Source organism: Letharia columbiana (genome assembly GCF_014066305.1).
Source record: "Letharia columbiana isolate WasteWater2 chromosome Unknown Sc0000034_s0, whole genome shotgun sequence".
Taxonomy (NCBI): Eukaryota; Fungi; Ascomycota; class Lecanoromycetes; order Lecanorales; family Parmeliaceae; genus Letharia; species Letharia columbiana.
Window position 1 is genome coordinate 259,103 of NW_023501077.1, and position 21,575 is coordinate 280,677.

The window sequence follows — 21,575 nt, forward strand, 5'->3', positions numbered from 1 at the left end:
AAGTGAGGTTCCTTCTCGGAAGGGAGCAATACTCTTTCCTGCAAAATTCTGATCAGAATTTGCGCAGTGACGACAACTAATAACGCGACGATAGCAAGAGGCCTTACGATTAACAACTGAGAGCAGAGAGCAGAAATAAAGCGAGGGACTCAAGCATTTATGGTCAAGAGGCACGAGGGTAAAAATAAGAAGATACGAGGATGACGATTTACCTGGCTACCTTTCTTGGAAGGGAGGCAAAAGGCTTTCACACCTGTCACATGTCCAGACTACTTGCGGGGCTGTGCTTGCGCGTTCAACATTGAACCGCTTTTCCTCTCTCTCTTCTCTTCTTCTCTTCTTTCTTTCACAATCACTGAAGAAGATCTCGCAATAGAATACTCCAGACTGATCAATGCTTTAAAAGGAAGGATTGACACTCGAAGTTCGGAAGCTATTTTCACTGACGCACTTCGAGGCCAGATGTCTCGCTATGATCTAGGCCTGGCAAGCGGCGTCTGCGCATGTCCATACTTCACCCTGATCAGTGGTTGTGGATTAAAATTTAAAATCCGAAAGATAGCGAAAGCACAGACTCCATGGGATGGTGTATATCTATCGGAAGTGTCAGCATTTGACAGCCATTATACGCCCTTCTGCCCTTATCAGCTTTCTTTTCTCCATCTATTCCCAATAAGATCCCATGTCAGCACATGCCACATTGAGGAACGGGTTAACATCCAATGATGTATAGATAGGGGAGTATCCTCGAATCCAATTGTTTTGCTATTGGAACCTGTCATGCCAAAATCGTGACAAGTGAACGTTGAGGAAGTCGGTGTGGCATGTTAGCCGACAACGCCGAGACATGAATTGTACCAAGACACAAGAAATGTACCCCTATCTGATCGCCCATCAAGTCTAGAGTGAGCGCCATTTTACGCTCGCGTAGCGCGGCTGAGAATCACGCCTTTTCATATATTTCGAAGATGTGGTTCTCCATACTGCTATTTGAGGGTCTCTGTTGAGAAACGAACAGTCTCAAAGACTCATTCAACCACACTGAAAGACTGACGTAGCAGTGACCACAAGAAAGAAAAGCGTCGTACATAAATGCATGCTAGGAAGCTCGTTCCGATTGCACGACCACGATTGAGAAACTTGTCCTCAAGATTTGCTAATTCAGAGGTTGAGCAATTTTGAGCACAGCTTTAACCGTCTCGCGCGAAGTCATCTTGCTGAGCCACAAAGGCGATATCCGCATAGAAGAGCTTACTGCCCACGAGCCATGGTCCGTCACTGCCAGCGCGGCCGCCATGTTCCCGTTTTCGGTGAGCCAAATACCCGTCTAAGACGCCTGACACCCGATTGACTTCTTTGACGTAGCGCTCAATGGCACTGGGCACTCATTTCGAATGAAATTTCTTGAACCAGACCGACTGTCCATAGTATGGGCCTTGTCCGGTTGTCTGGAAGTAGAGCCACTGTTTCGGATGATACGACTCTGGTGGTCCTGGAGCAAAACTCAATCGGTGTTCCGTGTCGTAGAGCTCGATCAGACACTCGACAATGGCACCGGACTCGAACAGAGTAATACCGGTATTGGGGACGTGGATGGCTGGTAATCGACCGTCGGGGTTAATGGCGAGGTACTCAGGCTTCTTGACGTCGGAGAATGGGACGGGGATAGCTTGTGAAGGAAGGCCGAGTTCCTCGAGGACGATGGCAATTTTGGGTGGATTGGACCGCCTTGACCCCAGGCGTTGATCGGTTTGAATTGTGATGACAGTCTCTCTTCTTTATGTTTTGGAAGCGAAGATGAATGCCAATGGTGAGCTGACTTGACTTGTCCTGGTAAACAAGAAATAAGGTACTTGTCTCGACAGAAGTGCAGATGTAGTTTGATGGGTTGGAGAAGGAATATTATCAATGGACGTGAAGCAATGCCATGTAAGCTATACTGTGCAATATACCCGTCAATGTCACCTGATCCAACAATCTACAAAGCACTCCTTTTTTTACAGCAAATATATATCTACTCAACGAGAGGGAGCAACGGCGAGATAGAATGACGGTAATAATAAGAGTAGCGAGATTGGTATATAATTCGTCATCTACTTGTTGAAAACCTTGGTGGTGTAAAGTTAAGTAAAAGTAACCTCAAGTTAAGGTAAGGTACTTTAGGGATGTACGCGTGACGCTAAACATTTAGGCTCGCTGTACTATAAGCGGAGCCGGGGTAACGACTGTACGAGTACATTTCTCTGCCAAGACATGCGGTTTGATTGCGGCCGCCCTTGTTATTAACGAGTCTGCTGACGCTTCATTGTGGGTCAGTACACTTTGCCTCAAACATTCGAGCTGACCCAATACCTTACTTTACCGTATAATTTTCCTTGTAAAAACCATCCATTCCGAACGAGCCACCACTGCAGGCTGCAATACCAATTACACCACTCCACTACCTATCGACTCTCAAGGACACTTTACCATGTCAGTATCTGTTGCCTAAGCTCAAGCTGCGTTGCCGCATGTAGCTCCGGTCCCTCTTTACTGACGCGGTCTATGCTGCTGCCAGGAATCGATCACTTTCCGTAAGGTCCAAAAAGGACAACGCCTCCACCACTGGAAGCTCAGGAAGCGCCCCCAAGCACCGATTCACTATGGCCTCACTACGCGGTATGCAGCAGCCAGAGTTGAGCAAGAAGCTCTTCAAGATCATAAAGAGCGAGAACCACGCCATCGGTGCCTACGAATCAGCCAGCCGCGAGCGCATCTCCATCGCCTCTCAGCTGTCAGACTGGGGCGAGGCTACGGGAGATGACTCCGTTTCCGACATCGCAGACAAGCTAGGCGTTCTTTTGTCGGAGTTGGGCGAGCAGGAGGATGTATTTGCGCAGAACCTGGAAGATTACCGCGGCATTTTGAAGCAGATCAGGAATACCGAGAGTTCTGTGCAGCCCAGCAGGATTCACAAGGCGAAGATCTCGGATGAGATAGCAAAGCTCAAATACAAGGAGCCTGAAAGTACTAAGATTGTCCAGCTTGAACAGGAACTTGTCAGGGCCGAGGCACAGAATCTGGTTGCAGAAGCTCAGCTGACCAATATCGTACGTCTCTTGCGGCTACGCCACGAGGTTGACGTAGGCTAACAGCCGTTATAAGACCCGCCAGAAGCTCAAGGAAGCTTATGACCTCCATTTCGCCGCCACAATCGAACGTGCCGAGAAGCAGATAATGCTCGCCCGCCACGGACGCCGCCTATTGAACCTCCTTGACGATACTCCAGTAGTCCCCGGGGATACCCGTCCAGCCTTTGAGCACGCCCACCAAGCTCGCCAAGTCCTGAATGATGCTGAAGAGGATCTTCGTGACTGGGCTCCAAATCTAGAACCGATTCACAGCTCAGCTACTGAGATGGGTTCCAACCTCATGCCGCCACAGGCCGGAACAGCAGACACAAGTGTCAGCGGACAAGAAGAGGAGTCGATGATTAGGGCAGGGGAGAGTACTACAGGTCAGTTGGAAGCCCCGGCACCACCAGAACACAGGGGTTACGGTGAAAGCTCAACCGTCGCGCAGCCTGAAGCGGCATTTAGCTACTAGCTGTGACAGCACTCTGCTCCGCTCCGCTTCTGGGTGCAACGGCGATCATTAGAGGTGTGATTAGGGGATACTATGGAGTTCGAGCGAGATGACTCAATGGGCACGGTAGCTGTCTATTGTTGTAACGATGTCTGAACTTGCGGTCCTTTCCTAATACTGCACAACTCGTTGCCGACCATTCGTCGACGATTGTTCTCCCTTTGACCGAGAACCTTCTCCATAGGGATTTCTTTCATGCGTCGTAACGCTTGCTTATTTCTCAACCCTACCATTCGCATCAGTGAGAAGCCGGCGCCTGATGGTCAAGGAAAGCATGACCAGCCATGTCAATTTTTACATGCAGTCCAGAAGTACTTTCTCCTGGGAAAGCTTAATGAAGCAGAAGTCGATGATTTCACGTCACCCATCCAACATTGAATTGATTTACCCTCGATGAAATCCTCCCCTCCTTTCTGCCTCCCATACCAACTCCGTTGCGCATCCGTCACTAGATTCAACCTCAATAATGTCATTTTGACAACACAATCACTATACCGAGCAAGACTTATACTATGAGTTATCTTAGGATATGCGGAGCGCCATGGTCCGATGTCTTTACACACATTACAGGAAATGTCTCATATATCGATATATGCATAGCTCCACGGTCCCAACCCAATGTAAATCTCGAGAACCATATGAACCAGAGCCAGCCCCAAAGCCTCGATGCTTCCTAGGTCATGCAGCCTATCTTTCATAGTAGATCATCTAGTTACCCTACCTCACCCACTTTTAACGTTTGATCCTTTGTACACATGCAATGACCATGAGAACGAAGAGAATGATCTGTAGCAGCGTGTCAGTCTCTGTTCGGCACCGAGGGATGTGTCGCTCGACGTACTGCGGACACTGAAAAGCATATCCCACTCGATTTGGCATGGCCAATTGAAAACAACTTGCCCATCATGGGGCCGCCGATGAGCTTTGCGAGGATCTCTACCACGGCGACCGAAGTGAACAGTCTCGCATGGTACGCGTGATCTATGAGGGAAGTAGCGAGGCCCTGCAGCGCAGGCTCTTCACCTTCACTCATGCCGCATATGAAGAGCGCTGTATGACCCAATTAGCCATTCATAGCAGTATCTCCAAAAGCCTTCACCTACCCAGGAGCAGCATCCAGCTGTGATATGATAGTTGCAACAGGACGAAGCCCGTCGCTGCCACCAGCAGAGACACACGGATGACGTTGAGATCGAGCATTTGCGCATGAAGTCCTCTCCGATTTAACACAGAAGACAACAGCGGTAGGACTACTATTGTTGCCAAAGACGAACCCCCAGCCTGGGAAAACCTCAACCAAGTGGTCTGGCTCAGTCCCCATTGGAAATTGTAAGAAGCATATTGATACACGAAAGCTTTGCTGATCATGGCAAGCGGCTTGAGAAAGAAAAGTAGGTAGCAAAAGGGAAGTCCCGGCATTTGTATCAGGACGATGATGTCCCTCCACCATTCTTTATTCTCAGGACCTGGACCGGGCAGCCGATTATCTACGCACATTTCGGAGTCAGCGTTGCCTCTTCGCGGTAAATAACTCAGTCGCAAGACAGGTCTCGAGAGCAGAACAGGTCAATTTGCTCGCGAAATATGTCTTGCGACTCACTCTCGGTAACAACAGGAAGGAGCTTCTCCAAAATGTACGTACGGATTCCACGGGGAAGCTGCTCTGGAGGGGTAATTGTCCCTTCCCCCGAGTCGGTGCCAGTGAGCGTATCAGCGGCGCCAAGAAGAGGGCTCTTGGGAGAAGACGAGAGATGCCTCAGCGACTCGGGCATAAAGACGATGATCAGCAGACCTAGAGCCAATGCTCCAATAGCGACAGCAAAGGGCAGCCATATCCTTATGAGCATCAATAGACCAGACAGCGGTGGGGCTACCAACGTTGTCAAGTGGGGAATGCCTGCAAGAAGATACATGTATCTCGTCCTGGCGTTTGTCAGCCAATGTCATCACTGATACCCGTACTGGTGCAATATTACCTGTGCGATTTATCAACAGTGTCGGCAATGATAGTGAAATTCATTCCCTTAGCCACCCGTTGAGAGCCACCCACGCAGAGGAAGATTGAAGATAGCCATACGAGCTTTACCGGCAAGTTCGTGTCAGCATAGCAGATGAATAGAATCCATAAAAAGCTGCACAGAGTCCCTGCACAACAGAGCGCAAGTACAAGCCGTCTACCAAGCCTGCCGAGCCCTGATCAGCAGGAACTCTGTATTCCTGGAGCATGAGCGTCATACCTGTCTGCGATTGATCCATAGTACAGCGCTGTCAAAAGCCCCGGCAATGCATCGAAGGTAAACTTGAGGCCTGTGAGGTTGGCCAGTTCATCCTGGATGGGAGGGATTTTGCACAGTCCCTCGTCGATATCTAGCGCAGTGAGTCGTAGGCGCACGGATTGGTCAGCGTAGTATCGGTTGCAAATGGCCTGTTCGAATAGTTTGATGGTTGGGACTTCAACCATATGTTTGGCGAAATAGGTGCAGAATTGCAAGGCAAATGTACAAATAAGAATAGGATTCTCCACCAAAAAGGTCTTTACGGCAAGAATCGCACGAACGGGCCATTGCCACACTGGAGAGAGAGCGGGGGGCTGAGCATGGCCATGGATTGGTGGCAACAGAGGCTGGCGCTCATTGTCGGAAGAGAGAGGATTCATCCCCATTAATCACAGCAGTATGGAGATGGAGACGCTCCCATCTTTGGATTTGGACTATGTACAGAGATGGAATAGCGATTGTTGAATCAGGCAGGCGTAGGTCGCTGGGACAAGAGTCGGGCAGTGCAGGTTGCAATAAAGGATGAACGAGGGTACAACGGCTGGACAAAATATAAAGTAGGTATTGTAGGGAAGAAAAATTAATAGTAGGTGATTTATTCAGACATGAATCATTTATACAAAGACTCTGATGATATGCAGAATGGTAGTTATGTATATGTGTAAAATGTATATGATATGTACCTGACCTTGCAGACAAAGAAGGCAGCCAATTAACTTCCAAGGATCTCGTAAGGCTTAGCGCATCTTCTCGACCAAGCACCTCCATTCTCTACCTCATATACGAGCTTCTTCTCTCACCAGAATCTTCTCAACTCTCCAGAAATTGACAAGACGAAAATCAAGATGAGCCACCCCCCCTACATTTCTTATCTTTGCGTATGACAAGTACCTTAATAGCCGCGAGCTGACTACATGCCAATGTCTGCCTCGCCCAATACGTGAGCTTGAGCTTGTTTACTGCTAGCCGCTGGCTTCGAAGAGAATCATGTTGCTGCTGAAAGGACTTCCTGCATGGCTTTGTATTTTGGAAATAGTGTCTGCGATAGGGTCTCTTCCATTGGAGTACAGGCACGGCTCAAATGTGCTCTGGCTATCTCCTGACTTCACCTTCCAAATTGTCTACGAACCCTTGTCATCCATGCAGGCTTAGCACCTTTGCTCCCATTGGACTTCATTTCGCGATTCTTGCTCTCGCACACTTTCTTTCTTCAAAGATCGAAGACATGGATCCGAAGGAACGATGTCGGACTGACGACAAACATGATGATAGTTCATATACCGAAGGGTCGTGTATCCTACAATCCTACCTCCTTGACAATTCTCCCTTGCATATGACTTCAAGGACGGCACTCCAAACCTTACAATATGTGATCTGCAGTGACTGCTTTTGGCATCGGCTTACGTCTTGCTTTTGTTTACCGGAACTGCTACAGTATTTGACAAATCAGACACAGACTGGTTGTACCACCGGAGGTTCAATCGATGGTTTGCAGTGTACGAATCTGCCTGCGGAGTCCTCAGATTGGAGATTGCTACTGTTTTTGCTGTCTATCTGGCTCGCTAAATAAACGACACCAGGCATGCTACACAGACCGAGTCAGGTATCTTTACACGAATTGAGGAGTCATGGCATGTCCGTCGGATAGCCCTCCTTGCCGTGTGGCTCAACATTGTCAAATCTCTTGGTTTCATCTTCCTACAGCTGCATAATGCCGACATGGGCAATCATCACGACAATTCCGACCACACACCCGTTACCACAACAACCGCTCTATCAATGTCTGACCACACACTCACAACTACTACAACCTCAGTCTCAACAGCCCGGATCACTCGTTCCCACGCAGTTCGTATCACACCCATGACGACCCGCTGGCGGATATACCGAGAAGTCAGCAGCATCTAGTGCTTGGTGGCAAGGAGCATATGTGGGCTGAGCAAATTGACGGAGTCAATCTGGATAACAATCTCTGGCTGCGTGCTGGGGAGGTCTCATCGAGGGGTAAGGGGTAGTCAACAAGAATGTGACGAGGAGAATTGCTGAGATGAGAGACTGGCTTGTTGCGTCGGGTATTGCGGCTGGCACAGGTGACGAGGTGTCTGATGAGTCCTGGGAACTGCAGGTAATAGGAGAGCCGCTGGGTCACATTGCTTTTGAGAAAGCATATTCCAAACCCGTTTCTTTATTTGCATGCTTTGCTGCCTTCGCTGTGCCGTGGCCGCAAGCTCCAAGATAAGTACAAAAGATAAATATCCACAAAGATCGATCATACTGCATTCCTCACTCATATCGAGTCATGCCCCCAATTCCACAAACGCCACGCCAGACTGTAAGCCTTTCCCGATTGACCTTCCGTATTTCCCACCTCGGTATGAACGTTACACAGAAGTTCCTCAAAGCCACCCATACGTTTCCATTGCTATTCCCAACAGCCTCATCAATGCGGCTGTACACGAGGCTTCTTCTCCTTCAACGCCTTGAACTCCGCCAATTGCGCCGAAATGTGCCCCAGCACATCGTCCATCGGACAGGCATGCTCAAGCAAATTATGTGTGCTGAATGGCGTCACCATATTCCTTAACGCAAGCGTAGATACACATGTCTATGGAGAAGTCAGCATGAAGGATCCATTTGTCACAGGCTCAGGATCACTTACCTCAATCCTTGTAACCTGGTGTTCAAGATAGCTAACCAAGAACCGATCTGTCACCTCACCTCCTCGATTCTTCATTCTCTCAAGCACACTCTTTTCCGGTTGCTTCAGGCTCGTTGCTCCCGGGCTCTCGAGCGCACTACACAGCATTTCCAGTCTCAGACTGATGTTCCACAGCCCCCATATATACTCGGTGTCAAAATCTAGCACGCTTCCAGGCTGCAAGCTAGCAGGCTCGTTAGAAGCTGCGGCAGCTTCAGCATCACTGCGCTGTTGTTGCGCGATGAGACGACCGGCAAGCGAATGCGGGTACATCAGGTAGATCAATTCGGGATTCTCGAGCCCTTTGAGTTTTTGAGTGCCAAGGTCTTTGACTTCGAAACCCTGGGAACTAAGGGCCCTCAGCTCTCTGCGTATTGATTGGCCCAGTGGATCTTCGTTCAGCGAGTCATCCGAGCCAGTGGACCCAGTCCGCTCGGGGTCAGCAAACGCTTCGAGGGAACGTTGGATCTCGGCTATGTAGTCCTGCGAAACGTAGATCTGGCCGCCGTCTGCTGCGCCCGAGATCCGAGCTGCTCGATTGACCATAGGCCCAAAGTAATCCATGCGCCGAGTGACGGGATCAGGTTCGCATACCGGTTCGCCCCAGTGGATGCCCATGCGGACTGATAGACCACGATAGATGACGTTTTCATCCCCATCCAGAACCTCTGCGCAATGTACGGTGTTCAGGACTTCAGGGGGCCAATCTACTTCCAGGAGGTGTTGTTGAACGACGAAAGACCACAGCAAAGCCCCTGTTGCGGTGGGGAACGAGACCATGAATGCATCACCTTCAGTCTTGACTTCATATCCTCCGATGACCCTCAACTGTCGTCTCATGACTTCGTTGTGAGACTTGATGGCCGATCTCATAGCGACCGGGTAGTTCTCCCACAAAGTAGTCGAATTCTTGATATCCGTGAAAACCATGCTAAGATTACCCGTTGGGGCGTCGACTTCAGGATCGAGTCGTTGGAGTGTCGAATCATCAGGTCTATCTCGACCCTTTTTGCCACGTTTCGTTGCGAAGAACTGGTCATCTTGTGATTGGGATGGGCCCATCGAGAGGCTTTGGCCCCGGTAGCGATTGCGCTCTCGCTTCTTCAGATCGCTGACGCTAATGATTTGAATCATGATCTTGCCATTGGCCCCAAAGGCCATGGCTAGATCACGAAGCTTCTGGGCCGCCCGCATAAGGTCCACTCGTTCAGAGCGCGCAACGTCGACAACCATTTCGAGACTCATAACGTCCCATAGCTCTTTAGACGCAATCAATATCATTTCATCGGACTCCTTCAGCGAAAGGTGGTTGACGTTCGGAGCAGCCATAACAGCGGGCATCATCTGGATATAGCCAAAGGCACGCGAGACGTCTAGTACATCATTGAGCTTGCCATGTCTTGACACATATCCTCCTGCGTCTCGAACACGCTCCCGCTCTCGTCGATCAGCTGGCTCGTGCTTTCGTGTCAAGATCTTATGACCCCCATCATTCTGCACGAGCATCGCTTGCGCGTCTCCAACGTTCGCAACATAGAGTTCCATATTGTCAAGAAATATGACTGTGGCAACGCCACCTGAGGTGAGGTCATCTGCGCTCAACGTATGCGCTGCAGTAGATCCTCGGTGCGACTTTTGAGGTAATCGATGTTCCTTTTCGTCGAGACTCTGACTAGCCGTTGTTGCCAGATCTTTGTTCAAGGCGAGGAAGGTTCTCCGGAGACCGTCGGCTGGAGTCTCCTCCTTTGGAAGTCTGCTTAGTTCTTCTATGAAATGATATTGAAAATTTTCTTGCAAGTACTTTGCAAGTCTTGAGCCCCCGCTTGACAGCGCTTGCCCATCAAACATTCCTAGAAGTGTTTCAGTCTCATGACCCCGAAACTTCGGAACTACCATATCGATCGTGGATAAATGTTCGTGTTTTCCCAGGCTGTCTGCCATGCCATATGCCATTGATCCAGCCAACGACCCGGACGTCCGTACTCTGCGATCTTCTGTCTGGTCGGGAACCGAGGGAATTGTAAGCGTCACATCCATCAGGCCAAGAACTCGCAGGTGGTGAAGGGTTGTGAAATTTGTAAGATCAGCAGCTTCTCTGCCCCCATTTGCCGTGAAAGATCGACTGGGCTTGATTTCAAGACGTTTGTTGCCAGAGAAATTGAGGTATTTGAGATTCTTGTTCCAGTTCCAATTCCAATCATAGGGCCAATTAGAGACGTTGTACTTGAGAGCATTACTCCCGACATCCAGAACTGCGAGCTTCCGAACCTTGCCAAGTTCGGCGGGAAGAACTTGAAATTTGTTTCCGTTGATGTGCAGGACTTTCAGGGAGGACACCTCCTCAAGATCATCCGATGGAAGAGATGACAGTTCATTACCAGATAGGTAAAGCTCGTTGAGATTCGGCCATCGTCGTAAGGATCGCGGAGGAATATCATATAACTCATTGTACGAAAGGTTCAGGGTCCGAAGTTCAGGGAGCATGGTGATTTCGTCGAATACATCCTCTGTCAGTCTATTGTCTGCCAAGAACAGATGCCGAAGGGATCCAGCAAACGTGTTGTTGGATCGCTGTTGTAGATTAGAGTCTTTTCGGTGGATTGGGGTCGTAGTACCGTTCGTCTGTGTTCTCGACACCACTGATGCTTTTCTGCCTCCTGGCCCGTAGATGGAGACAATCGATCCCTGCCTGGTGCTCGACGCTGGTGAACTACCAACGCTCAGGAGTCCTCCGGAAGCCTGGCTTGGTCTACGATCCTGGAAGTCTTCTAGCTTGCCCAGCTCCTCGTGCTCATCAGGAGTTGACGCAGAAATTGGAGTTGAAGCAGGGACGGGGGTAGTCTCGGAACTGCTCGGCTGCGTGTCTGCTTGAGTAAGGGCAAGTGTCGTCGCCGGCTTTGGAAAGGACTCCAGAACGTTCGAAGAGACGTTTAATGTATCCAGGCGGTAGCAGAACCATAGCTCTCCAGGGAGTTTCTTAAGATTACATTCCCGAATATCCAAAAAGCGCAGCTCCTGGAGGTGGCCGATCGTCGCAGGTAAACTACTTAGCGGATTCCTTGCGATGCTCAGGTACTCCAGCCTTTGAAGCCTATGAACCTGGTTGGAGAGGGTCGAAAAATGATTTTTGTCCAGATTCAGTTTCGTGACATTTTTCATTCTTTCGAATATGCTGTCGTCCAATTGTGAGATCTTGGCTGAGGCGAGGTTCAGCGACGTCAAACTTGGCACAGGTGCCTTGAAATCAAACCGGGTTATGGGATTGTGATCTAGGTGAAGTAGACGGATCTGTGCAAAGCTCCCTTCAAATTTGGAGATGACATTGTGCCCTACCATGAGTTGTTCCAGCTTAGGTAGTTCGGCAATAATATCAATGCTAGTTAATCCATTGAACCGTAGATCAATCTCCTTGAGGTTCTTGAGTTCCCTGAAATTTTCAGGGAAAGAGCCGTTAAGCATGTTGTTAGTCGCCCACAGTCTCTCCAATGCGGTGAGTTGCCCTATCTTCGGCAAACATCCGACAGTATTGAAGCTTATGTCGAGGTCGACGAGGCCTTTCAAGTCGCAGAGGAAATCCGGAAACGCTTCTATGTAATTGGAAGAGAGGTTCAAACTCCGTAGTGATTGGAATTGACCAAAGTATGAAGGGAGATGCTTTAGCTTGTTGTTGGACATTTTGATGCTCACCAGTCCTGGCAGTTTGTCTAGCTCTGCATGCTCAAGCTGCTCGAGGCGGTTGTTAGATATGTCGAGAACGGTGAGTCTAGTCGCGAGACTCAAGCTTGTTGGCAGCTGCCAAGCCTCATTGCTAATATATCGAATTTCTCGAAGGTTGACGCAGCTCTGGATGAAGTCTTTCGGAACGTCAAGGGCGAGGTTACGAGACAAATTGAGATACACGATTTCGGCGGCTTTTTGATAAAGGGTGATGGGGATAGTGACAAGGCTCCTCCCTGAAAGGTCAACGTGACTGAACTTTTGCATTTTACCGTGACCAGGTTCCGACTCTAGGCTGTAGTATCCGCTGAGCTTGGTTGGTACAAAGGTAAAACGGCAAAGATAGCTGTTGTCCTCCCGGCCAATTTCTTCAATCCTATCCTTGCTTTGGTATCCCGCTTGCTCGAGGAGCTTCTTTTGGATTGCGATTGGTCGTTCTCCTGGCGCAAGTTGTCTATGGAGGTCGTGTTTCCTCATGATGATCTGGTAATTGTCTAGATCATCTTGCAGGAAAGATTTCTTGCCCAGAACTTGTAAGATTTCCGAAGCCGTCGTGTTGACACCCATAGACAGGGTGGCGAAGGTCGAGTCAATTCGAAAGACTCGTAGGCAATGCGCGGTACCATCGTCTTCGACTTTTTGGGGTATCCCAGCGTCGTCAATTTCTCGTAACCGTCCTAAATTCTCGTCACCGACTTTCTTGACCGCCCACGAATCAGGAGCGTCCCAAGCTCCTGCACCACCCATTGTGTCGGGATCTTTGAGCTCTGTCCGAGGCTCCTCTGGGATAGGGTCTCCAGTAAAAATGCCGCCGTGGGGGGCAGTAGAAGTAGAAGCTGTTAAGTCAACAATGCCTGTCATGTCATCTAGATTTGTGTCCAAACTGAACATTGAGTCACTGGCCACGGATGCATTGCGTGCCTTGTCGGCATTTTTACCGCTATGACCTTCGTAACTGATCCCTCGCTTGGGTTTAGGAAATTTCCCGTGGCTGTGTAGAAGTTTCGATCCGGTCTCCTTCTTCGATACTGGAGATCCCGAGTCTCCACTCATGTAGTCCGAGGCCTTAGCCGTCGAGCCGCTATCGAAAGTCGCAACACTTCCTTGCCTAGCTTCCCTCTGGTTGGCCAACTCTGATTTGTAGTTCTTGCTTTCGGTTGAAGTGTGGTGCAGAGAGTTTGTAGACCCAGACAGATGATGGAGCGGATTGAGTGATTCATGGTGACCATGCTCTCCTTTGTGCCTCCGAAATTTTTCTAGAAGGGAGCGCTTTCCTCCAGCCGCGCTATGGGCTGGTGAGCGCTGACTTGGCATGGTTTCGCTACGGCTGACAGCACTGTTCGAACTTGGTGTAGGACTGGTGCCGCGAAGAGGTAGAGTGTTGCGTGAGGACATGGGAGAAGATATCGAGTCTTTCAGCATCCGAACACTAGACACGGAGTCTTGTCTGTTGGTAAGAGGACGAATCAAGTGGCCGCTTCCTGCATCCTTAGGTGGAGGCTTCGGAGGTTCCTCCTTGCTTCGAGTGTGTCGGTGGTGAGGGAGATGGAGTCGGATGTGGTGATGAGCATGGGAGGGGGGCTCGCCATCCGCATATCGCTGCTTATCGAGGCCAGCTGGCGCTTGCCTAACAGGGGCATCGCCGTACTGTGAGATTTCCTGTGATATAATCTTGTTAGCGGCCAATCGCGACTTCCGAAACAGGACGGATTTCTGCCGTTGTGGCTTTGAATGTCTGACATCGTTGCCACTAACAGACCCGCTCTTCAGGAACAACGCATCTAAATATACAATGAAAAGCAGATTTGCAGCAGCTGAGCGCTAATACTGTAATATATACACTTGCTAGAACTGTATAAATTGAACGTATGGAGTTAATGGATGACCGATAGCGGCAGAGCAGCGCAGTCTCCGTTGAGAATACGGGCATAGGCGGAGTGCTTCATGCGCACAGAAGCATCTGAGCTTACCTTGAAATCTTGGAACAGCCATGGGACCACGTCACTTGAGGGCAGCGGAGTCCTTGGCCTAGAGCTACTCGGAGAAACTGGCCGCCCCTCATCCCGACTGGCATGTCTAGAGCCATGCCGAGAGGACGCGGTTTGCTCACGTTGCAGAGTGCTAGGTATGCTTGTGTCCGAGCTTCGTGGTGATTGCTGGCCTTCGTCACCAAAGAACCCCGCTGCCTTCTTGTACGGTGTACCCCTGCTTGTGCTAGCCTTAGATAGCGAGCTTTGGCTGTCAACAGTGGTTGCACTTGCTAATGACGGTGTTCGGTCGTTGGTCAGAAACATTGGATCTGGCGACTCGCTATCGGCGGTACGCCCCGAGTCCGGACGAAATGATGGCGATCGCTGAGCTTTTGACAGACCATCATTGAAGAAGTTGGAGGATGTGAGACCATGAGTGGACAAGGCCGGAATCCCATCGTCCATCCACGGTGCTATGTCGGCATTTGGAGCCTCTGTTAAGGGCGGGCGCTTTGACACGGAGGGTACGGGTCCCTTTGCCGCCTCCGACTTTTCCTTCTCTTGATGGTAGTCCAGGTATGTGCCTCTGATCGCATCGGCAGGTGACGCGTCGTCTGGTGAGTCGGAGAAGAACGTCCCATTGCCTTTAACGATCGACGAATTCTTAGCGGCCCTAAATGAAAATAACCGTATTGTCAGCATTCATTACCTGACCCAGCATACACCTGGAGTATGGTAGAAGTTGAAGAGAAGTATGGCGAGCAGGGTCTCCTGGTGATGAAATTCCTAGCCTGCCTCATGTCTTTTGTGGGCTACTCGCGATCATACTCTTTGAAAGAGCTCGCAGTCGTGGGTTTCGAACATTGGTGTTGAAGCATGACCAGCAGTCGGCACAATTCCAGCAGAGTGTATGGCTAATCCAGCGTGCAAGCGAATGGGTGGCCTGATAGAAATGAAGGCGGTGGCAGTGACTGAGGCTGACTTACAAGTCCTTCTGGCTAGTACGAAGTTGCGGATGTACTTTTCTCGAGCTCGCCTCGGGTCCCCCCATTATCTTGTCATGCAGTCGCAGACCGCCTTTCTTAAAGCTCTCTGACGCATTCTTGGTCGTTGAGTTGTCTCTCTTGGTCATCGTTGCGAGCAGTATGGCGGTAACGCAGCAACGAACTAGAGTGGCAATTACGCGCAGAAGCCAGGCCCAAGTCTGCGGAGAAAGTACAAGCACATTGAGCGGGATGGCCTTTATGCCGGACAAGCGTGCCAGTCGTTGCTGCGGGAAAGCGGGCAAAGAAAGATTCTCTTGTTGGTGAGCATCCGGCTGCAGAAGGCCAAAGAAAGGTGACTCAGTGCAGCCTGACCGGATTGCTACAGCTGATGCGATAAGATAGGAGAATGAGCTGGAGAGTGGCCGTACACTGAATGCAGAGCCTCATGGCATTTGGAGGAGTCGGCCGCAGACACCAAATGTGGAGAACAAGCTTGACCCTGTTCGGCTCTAGCCGCGGCATGAGCGACAACCTCACATGGAAAAGCAAATCGCCTCGATCCTAAAGTACTTACTGTATTTAGAGAACTCACTCAATGTGCCACCGGTGCCAGGCGCGCTGCCAGAACAAATGGGCATTTGCGGTGTTATGAACCCTTGTAATGTTGACATTCTGAGTACAAAATACAGATACGAGGTTCATGACCCATGAAGCACTCTGTCTGGACTGTTTCTACACATTGATTGCTAAGTTTTCTTGGCTCGATACCTATGAGTACATTAAGTTTGGAAGATGTCAGTCAGTACCAAGACTGTCACTTCTTCTGGCAGCTTGCCTGATGCTTCACCAACCCAATCTTTCTTGTGTTTTGAAGGTAGGAAGTCCCCTATTGTGACCATATGTAGATGCGGAAGCATGCGGGCCCGGCAAGCTGTCAAACAAACTGAAAGTTTGCGTCGCCAAATCCCCATGCTGGCCCTTATTTTCACTTCGCTTTTGGGCATCAAAGCCAGGATTATTTTTATTCAGGACCGAAATTCTTCCCAAGAGAGCCTCAAACAGCTCAGAAATTTCCTCGTCGATAACTCTTTATCAAGCTTTGGAGGAGATGTACTATTCCATTGCCTTTTGTTCTGACGCCATGCGGTTGGTAGTAGTACTCAGTGACCCATGACTACCATGACACTGGCCCAGGCTATCTGACATTGAGCCTTCCCTTCCCCCCCACCATTGAAGTGCAGATGGAAAGGCGCTTACTAAAGTCTAGGATAACATGGCGCAAAGCGAAAAATGGTCGACGCAGCTGCAAAGGTGTGTAAAGAAAAGCCAATCTCAATCATGCTTTCAAGTCAATCAGGCAATCTGCTCCAGAGATGGCTTCACAATAAGGAATGCTAGCACTCCTGTCCTCAGCTTCACTACTCTTCTAAATCGCATGCGCAACAGTCCCAGCATTGTCATAACTTGTACGGTGCTTCTACTCTGCACTCTGCTTCGAACGTCGCTGTGATTGCTCAGTCGTTCCCTCGTGCGATAACGACAACATCAAATCCTTTGAGATACTGATCATCTAAATTCTGTATGACCATAGTACATTGCGTGTCGGGCATTCGGAAGATTTTGCGTCGACGACGATTCTACGCACGAAATTTATGGCTCTTCCGCTGCACCAACACATTGTTGTGCCGCTACAGGTTCCCGAAAGAACATTCCTAGGGACTACACGCGCGTGTGACGGTGACCTCATAGTCACACCGTCCCTGTAATGATGGGAACGCCGCCTCCCAATATCCCACAAAAGACCCCACATGACCGTCCCATCACCAAAGGCATCTACCCCACAGACCTCGTGGGACTTTATGCGTTTACGTTCCGGACGCAAACAATGTTCGGGCCTGAAAAATCTGATATAAGGAAGGACTCTGAGGTACCACCACTGTGCCAACGTCACCAGGGTTCGTGCCAGCGGGTAGCTAATTCCCTGCAGCGTCTTCAACAATTCCAGCGGCTGCTGTTTCTTCTGCCCCTACAACGTCAGTCTTGGTCAAAGACAAGAGCGCCTTGACGGCACCTCGAATAGGCTGCTGCTGCGTTGGCTGGACGCTCGGACTTCTAGCTCCTCGAAGCCAAGACTCGTTGTCCAAGGTGGTGTTCTAGCAAACACACCCACAAAGTACCCAGCCACTGTCTCGTATGGAGTGACCGTTATCTCATACTCGTATGTATTCTCTGACTCGTTAATCTCAACCACCGCCTCGCAATTTCCAACTTCTGAGACCGACAGCTGATTCGCGACCTCAATAACACATTGACGTCAACAACGACTGCCTCATCAACTCGAACAACGATTTTGAGGGCTGCTACTATCACAACTCTAGCTCCCAAGACAATTACGTCTACGTCATACTTGCTCAGTCCTGACAAGCTTGATATACTCATGGATGGAAATGGAGGGAAAGACTGATTTGACAGCTTCTTGGTAGCTAGCATCGTCCACAGGTTCCGTCCTGAGACGCTCAACATACTCAAAGATTGGGGGCTCAACATAATGAGTGATGGATCTGGAGGGGTCAGGAACGACTCTAGGATGTCAAACCTTCCCTAGGAAACCCTCAAAGACCTCCCAATATTCATCCGAGTAGAAATGGTTTTCCTGGGCGAAACCCCTAAGCTCGAGCTCCCATGAGCGAAGAGATGCAAGTAGATTTTCTCCATCATCACATTTCCATATAGATCCGAATCTGTCTAGTACATCGACAGATGTGCCGCGTACCTGAAGTTCGAGCGAGTCGTGGTTTACTTGTATTTCTTATCGCGAGGTCGGGAAGAGTGGTATAACCTCCATATCTGCAATCGAGTCGCTGTCTTTGTCTGCCCAATTTGGCACCCAGGATGGTAAATTCATTAGCACTGTGTCATTTCGACAACCAATGTCAGCTCGAACCAACAGCTTCATTCCATCTCCGCAATTAATTGTAGATAGAGAACATTCACAGTAGACGTTCTGAACTGACTTGATGTAATCGGATGGAGAATAGTGCTGCACATTGTTGGCTATGGCACGTAGTGAGTACTCTTTATCACGTGGGTCTGAGCATTGACAATCTCGAAATTGGCAAGGAGCTCGATCAAACTGTAGTCTATACATCTTTTCTTCTTGCAATGTTGTACATAGAGAAGTGTTTTCCAGCTGGTTGCCGTATCAGAAGTAGCTAAGAGGGTCGGCGTGTCTATGTCGAGTTGTAGTTCCGCCAGAGCATTGGGTAGACAGGTTTAGCAATGATTTTCAAAAGAATAACTTAAGTACCATAGCTAGGATTCTTATACTTCCTTCTTCTTTGCCTTAATATGACTACGACTACTTGTAGTTCGCGGGAAGCGTTGATTGATGACCTCTTACCGAGCCACCGAGCCTACCTTAATTGCGCCATTGCCAAGCTTCTGGCTGGCGGGAACGGGCGCTAATGCAACCCTAGCTTTGAGTTTCCGTGCCGACGGATTTCTAGTAAACAATTGCCAGCCCTCTCTTTTCTCTGTCGCTCCTCCTTCCGAGCTTGCATTCTACTTTTTACATGATTGTCTCTAGCATTCCAGCCACCGAACATAATTGCTCTAATCACATCTCGCAAAAATATCAAATCTCACGTACTTCTACTGCACGCGTCACCGCTAACAAAATCCAGAAGAATTAAAGGAGTGGCTGGAGGAAAGTGCGGTGGTGAGGATAAATTTGGAGTTCTTGAAGAACGACCAAATAATTCGGGAAGTCACCCCCACCACTCTGCTGTTCTCCTGCGTCCTCTTCCCATTCTTTCTTCTCTACTCGCTGCATCCACTACCCATCATCACTATCACCATCATCATCATCATCATCATCATCATCATCATCATCATCATCATCATCACCGACTGCGTTATTGCCTTCATCCCATATAATTACCATCATCAGTCGCTGTCGCTAGCTCATAGGTTCCACAATCAACGGCTCATTGCCGACAAGACCTGCCTTGCCCAACATGAGATCGCAAACATTCCTCGCCGCCGTCATGGCCATCTGGGCAGCTGCCCCGGCTTCTGCTCAGACCTACACAAATTGCAATCCTCTCACAAGCAGTAAGTCCTTGGCTTCGGACCAATTTGGGCCTCGGGCTAACATTGCATAGCCAATTGCCCAGCCGACACAGCACTTGGCAAATCAGTAAACATCGATTTTACCTCTGGGGAATCCAGCTCCTTCACCCCTCAGGGCAGCCCAACATACGATTCAAATGGAGCCTCATTCACAGTAGCAAAAGCTGGTGATTCTCCACTCATTGCATCAAAATGGTACATCATGTTCGGCCACGTCGAGTTCGTGGTCAAAGCGGCTCCCGGGGTTGGAATTGTGAGCAGCGCGATCCTACAGTCAGACGACCTGGATGAAATCGACTTTGAATGGCTTGGATATGACGATGCCAATGTCCAAACCAACTACTTCGGCAAGGGTGAGACGACCACCTATAATCGAGGGCAGGCAAATGCCGCCGCCAGTAATCACGATGATTTCATTACGTATGCCATCGACTGGACAGCTGATCAAATCACCTGGCAAGTCAATGGAGCCACTGTCCGGACTTTGACTCCAGACTCGACTGGAGGGTACCCATATCCTCAGACTCCAATGATGATCAAGGTTGGCTCGTGGAGTGGTGGTGACGCTTCAGCAGCCCTCGGTACTAGACGTAAGTCAGGATCCAGGATCTACGTCTCGATATGATGCGACTGACGACTTGCTTCAGAATGGGCGACAGGTCAAGCTTCGGGCACCGTATACACCGACTACACCTCCGGACCCTACTCCATGGTGCTTAAGTCTATTGCCGCCACTGACTATTCGACTGGGAGTCAGTATGAATACTCGGGCACAGACGGTACATGGCAGTCCATCACCGCTGTAAATGGTAAAGTCGTTTCAACTGGCAATGGTGATACTGCAATCAACGCCGACGTAGCGCCATCAACCACCGGGACTACCAACGGCCCAATGCCATTTCAAGGAACTCATGCTGAGTCGTCATCGTCCGTCATTCAGCCAAACGCGGGCGGATGGACCCCAACTACGCTTTCGTCAAGCAGCACGGCAACAGTCACAACATATCCGGGTCTGCCAGCTGGGTGGACAGTGACAAGTTCTGGCAAAGTCCTTCCGCCAAGTGCGGCATCTGTGAGTGAGCTGCCCTGTACTCAAGGCAATTAACCCGCATTACGCTGACTTTGGGCAGGTAACGTCCCCACAAGTATCGTCTACTTCATTGCCAGCGGACTCGCAGCAGGTATGTGCTTTCCGGATCAGTCCCTTCCTATTCAGATTTCGATCAGGGCAGGGTGACGTTTTTTGGGAGTGTGGCATCTTGTGATCCTTGTACTCGGCTTCACGTCCTGAAAAGGCGTTCTTCCCTGTGTTGTGCTCCCTGCATTTGTGACACATGTTAATATTATGTTTTGGAAGCGGCTTATTCTCCTTGTTGCCCGTCCTTCGTGAACATCTCTTACGCGTCGACTTTGTGTCATAGAAGGGCATGCTGACTCTGACATTAGGGTTCTCCTGGGGATGGTGGATATGAAGTCGTCACATCGTATAATCAACAAGGATTTCCTATGATCATCACTCAACCAGCTGGAGCTGCGACTGCGGTGAAGTCATACAACGAACAAGGTTTCTTGATCACCGACAGCCCTTCTTTCACGACTCGAGCATCGCCTACAGCTCTTGCTGACAGTGCTGTAAGCTCGCCTGTTGTTTCTGCGGCGGCTTCCGCCTCTCAAAAGGTCACAAAACTCGTTTCAGCTTCTGCGAAGGCAGGGGCCTGGAAGGCTGCAGACCTTGTAATTCTATTCGCGGGCTGGCTCCTGGCCACTTCGCTCATGCTTTGAGCGGGTAACTGCATAGCGAAGGATCGAGTACTAAAAATTTGCAGCGAGACATCTGTTTTTCAGCATAGCGTTGGAGGGACAAAGGGCAGGCTATTGTGAACAAGAATGGGGTCAATGATTCATGCTTAATGACTAACAATTACATAGAATTCTTCCTCTTGCAGGTATAAAAGAAACCGAAAGGCATCATAATGTTAATACTTCACTGGAGAGTTCATGGCTCTCCTCCTTTTTGCTTTCGTTATCATCTGCTGACAGTCTTTCAAGCAAGCTGACAACAGAAGTAGCGGTTGCGTTGGATCCCAAATCCCAACAAACTTGACAACCAGCAGGAAATACCTACTTAGGAAGTTCTTAGTCTGCGGAGTACTTTGCCCAGATCCTTGACTTC

The 21,575-nt window shown here is 49.6% G+C and overlaps 4 protein-coding genes across 4 annotated transcripts; 2 read left to right on the forward strand and 2 right to left on the reverse strand.

The window, feature by feature from the left end:
- Positions 1-1,472: 1,472 nt before the first annotated feature.
- Positions 1,473-3,585, forward strand: HO173_008770 (uncharacterized protein; the record flags this gene model as incomplete). The annotated part of the gene is made up of 4 exons (XM_037310666.1): positions 1,473-1,578; positions 2,415-2,472; positions 2,558-3,089; positions 3,145-3,585. The coding sequence occupies 4 exons, from the start codon at positions 1,473-1,475 to the stop codon at positions 3,583-3,585; spliced, it is 1,137 nt and encodes a 378-aa protein (XP_037162436.1).
- Positions 3,586-4,356: 771 nt separating this feature from the next.
- On the reverse strand, positions 4,357-6,085 carry HO173_008771 (uncharacterized protein; the record flags this gene model as incomplete). The annotated part of the gene is made up of 6 exons (XM_037310667.1): positions 4,357-4,410; positions 4,466-4,674; positions 4,728-5,111; positions 5,267-5,547; positions 5,601-5,807; positions 5,862-6,085. 6 exons carry the CDS (start codon positions 6,083-6,085, stop codon positions 4,357-4,359), a joined length of 1,359 nt encoding a protein of 452 aa, XP_037162437.1.
- A 2,255-nt stretch (positions 6,086-8,340) lies between these two features.
- Positions 8,341-15,417, reverse strand: HO173_008772 (uncharacterized protein; the record flags this gene model as incomplete). Its single annotated transcript, XM_037310668.1, has 4 exons — positions 8,341-8,505; positions 8,560-13,974; positions 14,286-14,958; positions 15,272-15,417. The coding sequence occupies 4 exons, from the start codon at positions 15,415-15,417 to the stop codon at positions 8,341-8,343; spliced, it is 6,399 nt and encodes a 2,132-aa protein (XP_037162438.1).
- A 3,870-nt stretch (positions 15,418-19,287) lies between these two features.
- HO173_008773 (uncharacterized protein) lies at positions 19,288-21,184 on the forward strand (the record flags this gene model as incomplete). Its single annotated transcript, XM_037310669.1, has 5 exons — positions 19,288-19,384; positions 19,435-19,992; positions 20,050-20,474; positions 20,533-20,583; positions 20,849-21,184. The coding sequence occupies 5 exons, from the start codon at positions 19,288-19,290 to the stop codon at positions 21,182-21,184; spliced, it is 1,467 nt and encodes a 488-aa protein (XP_037162439.1).
- Between the last annotated feature and the right edge of the window lie 391 nt (positions 21,185-21,575).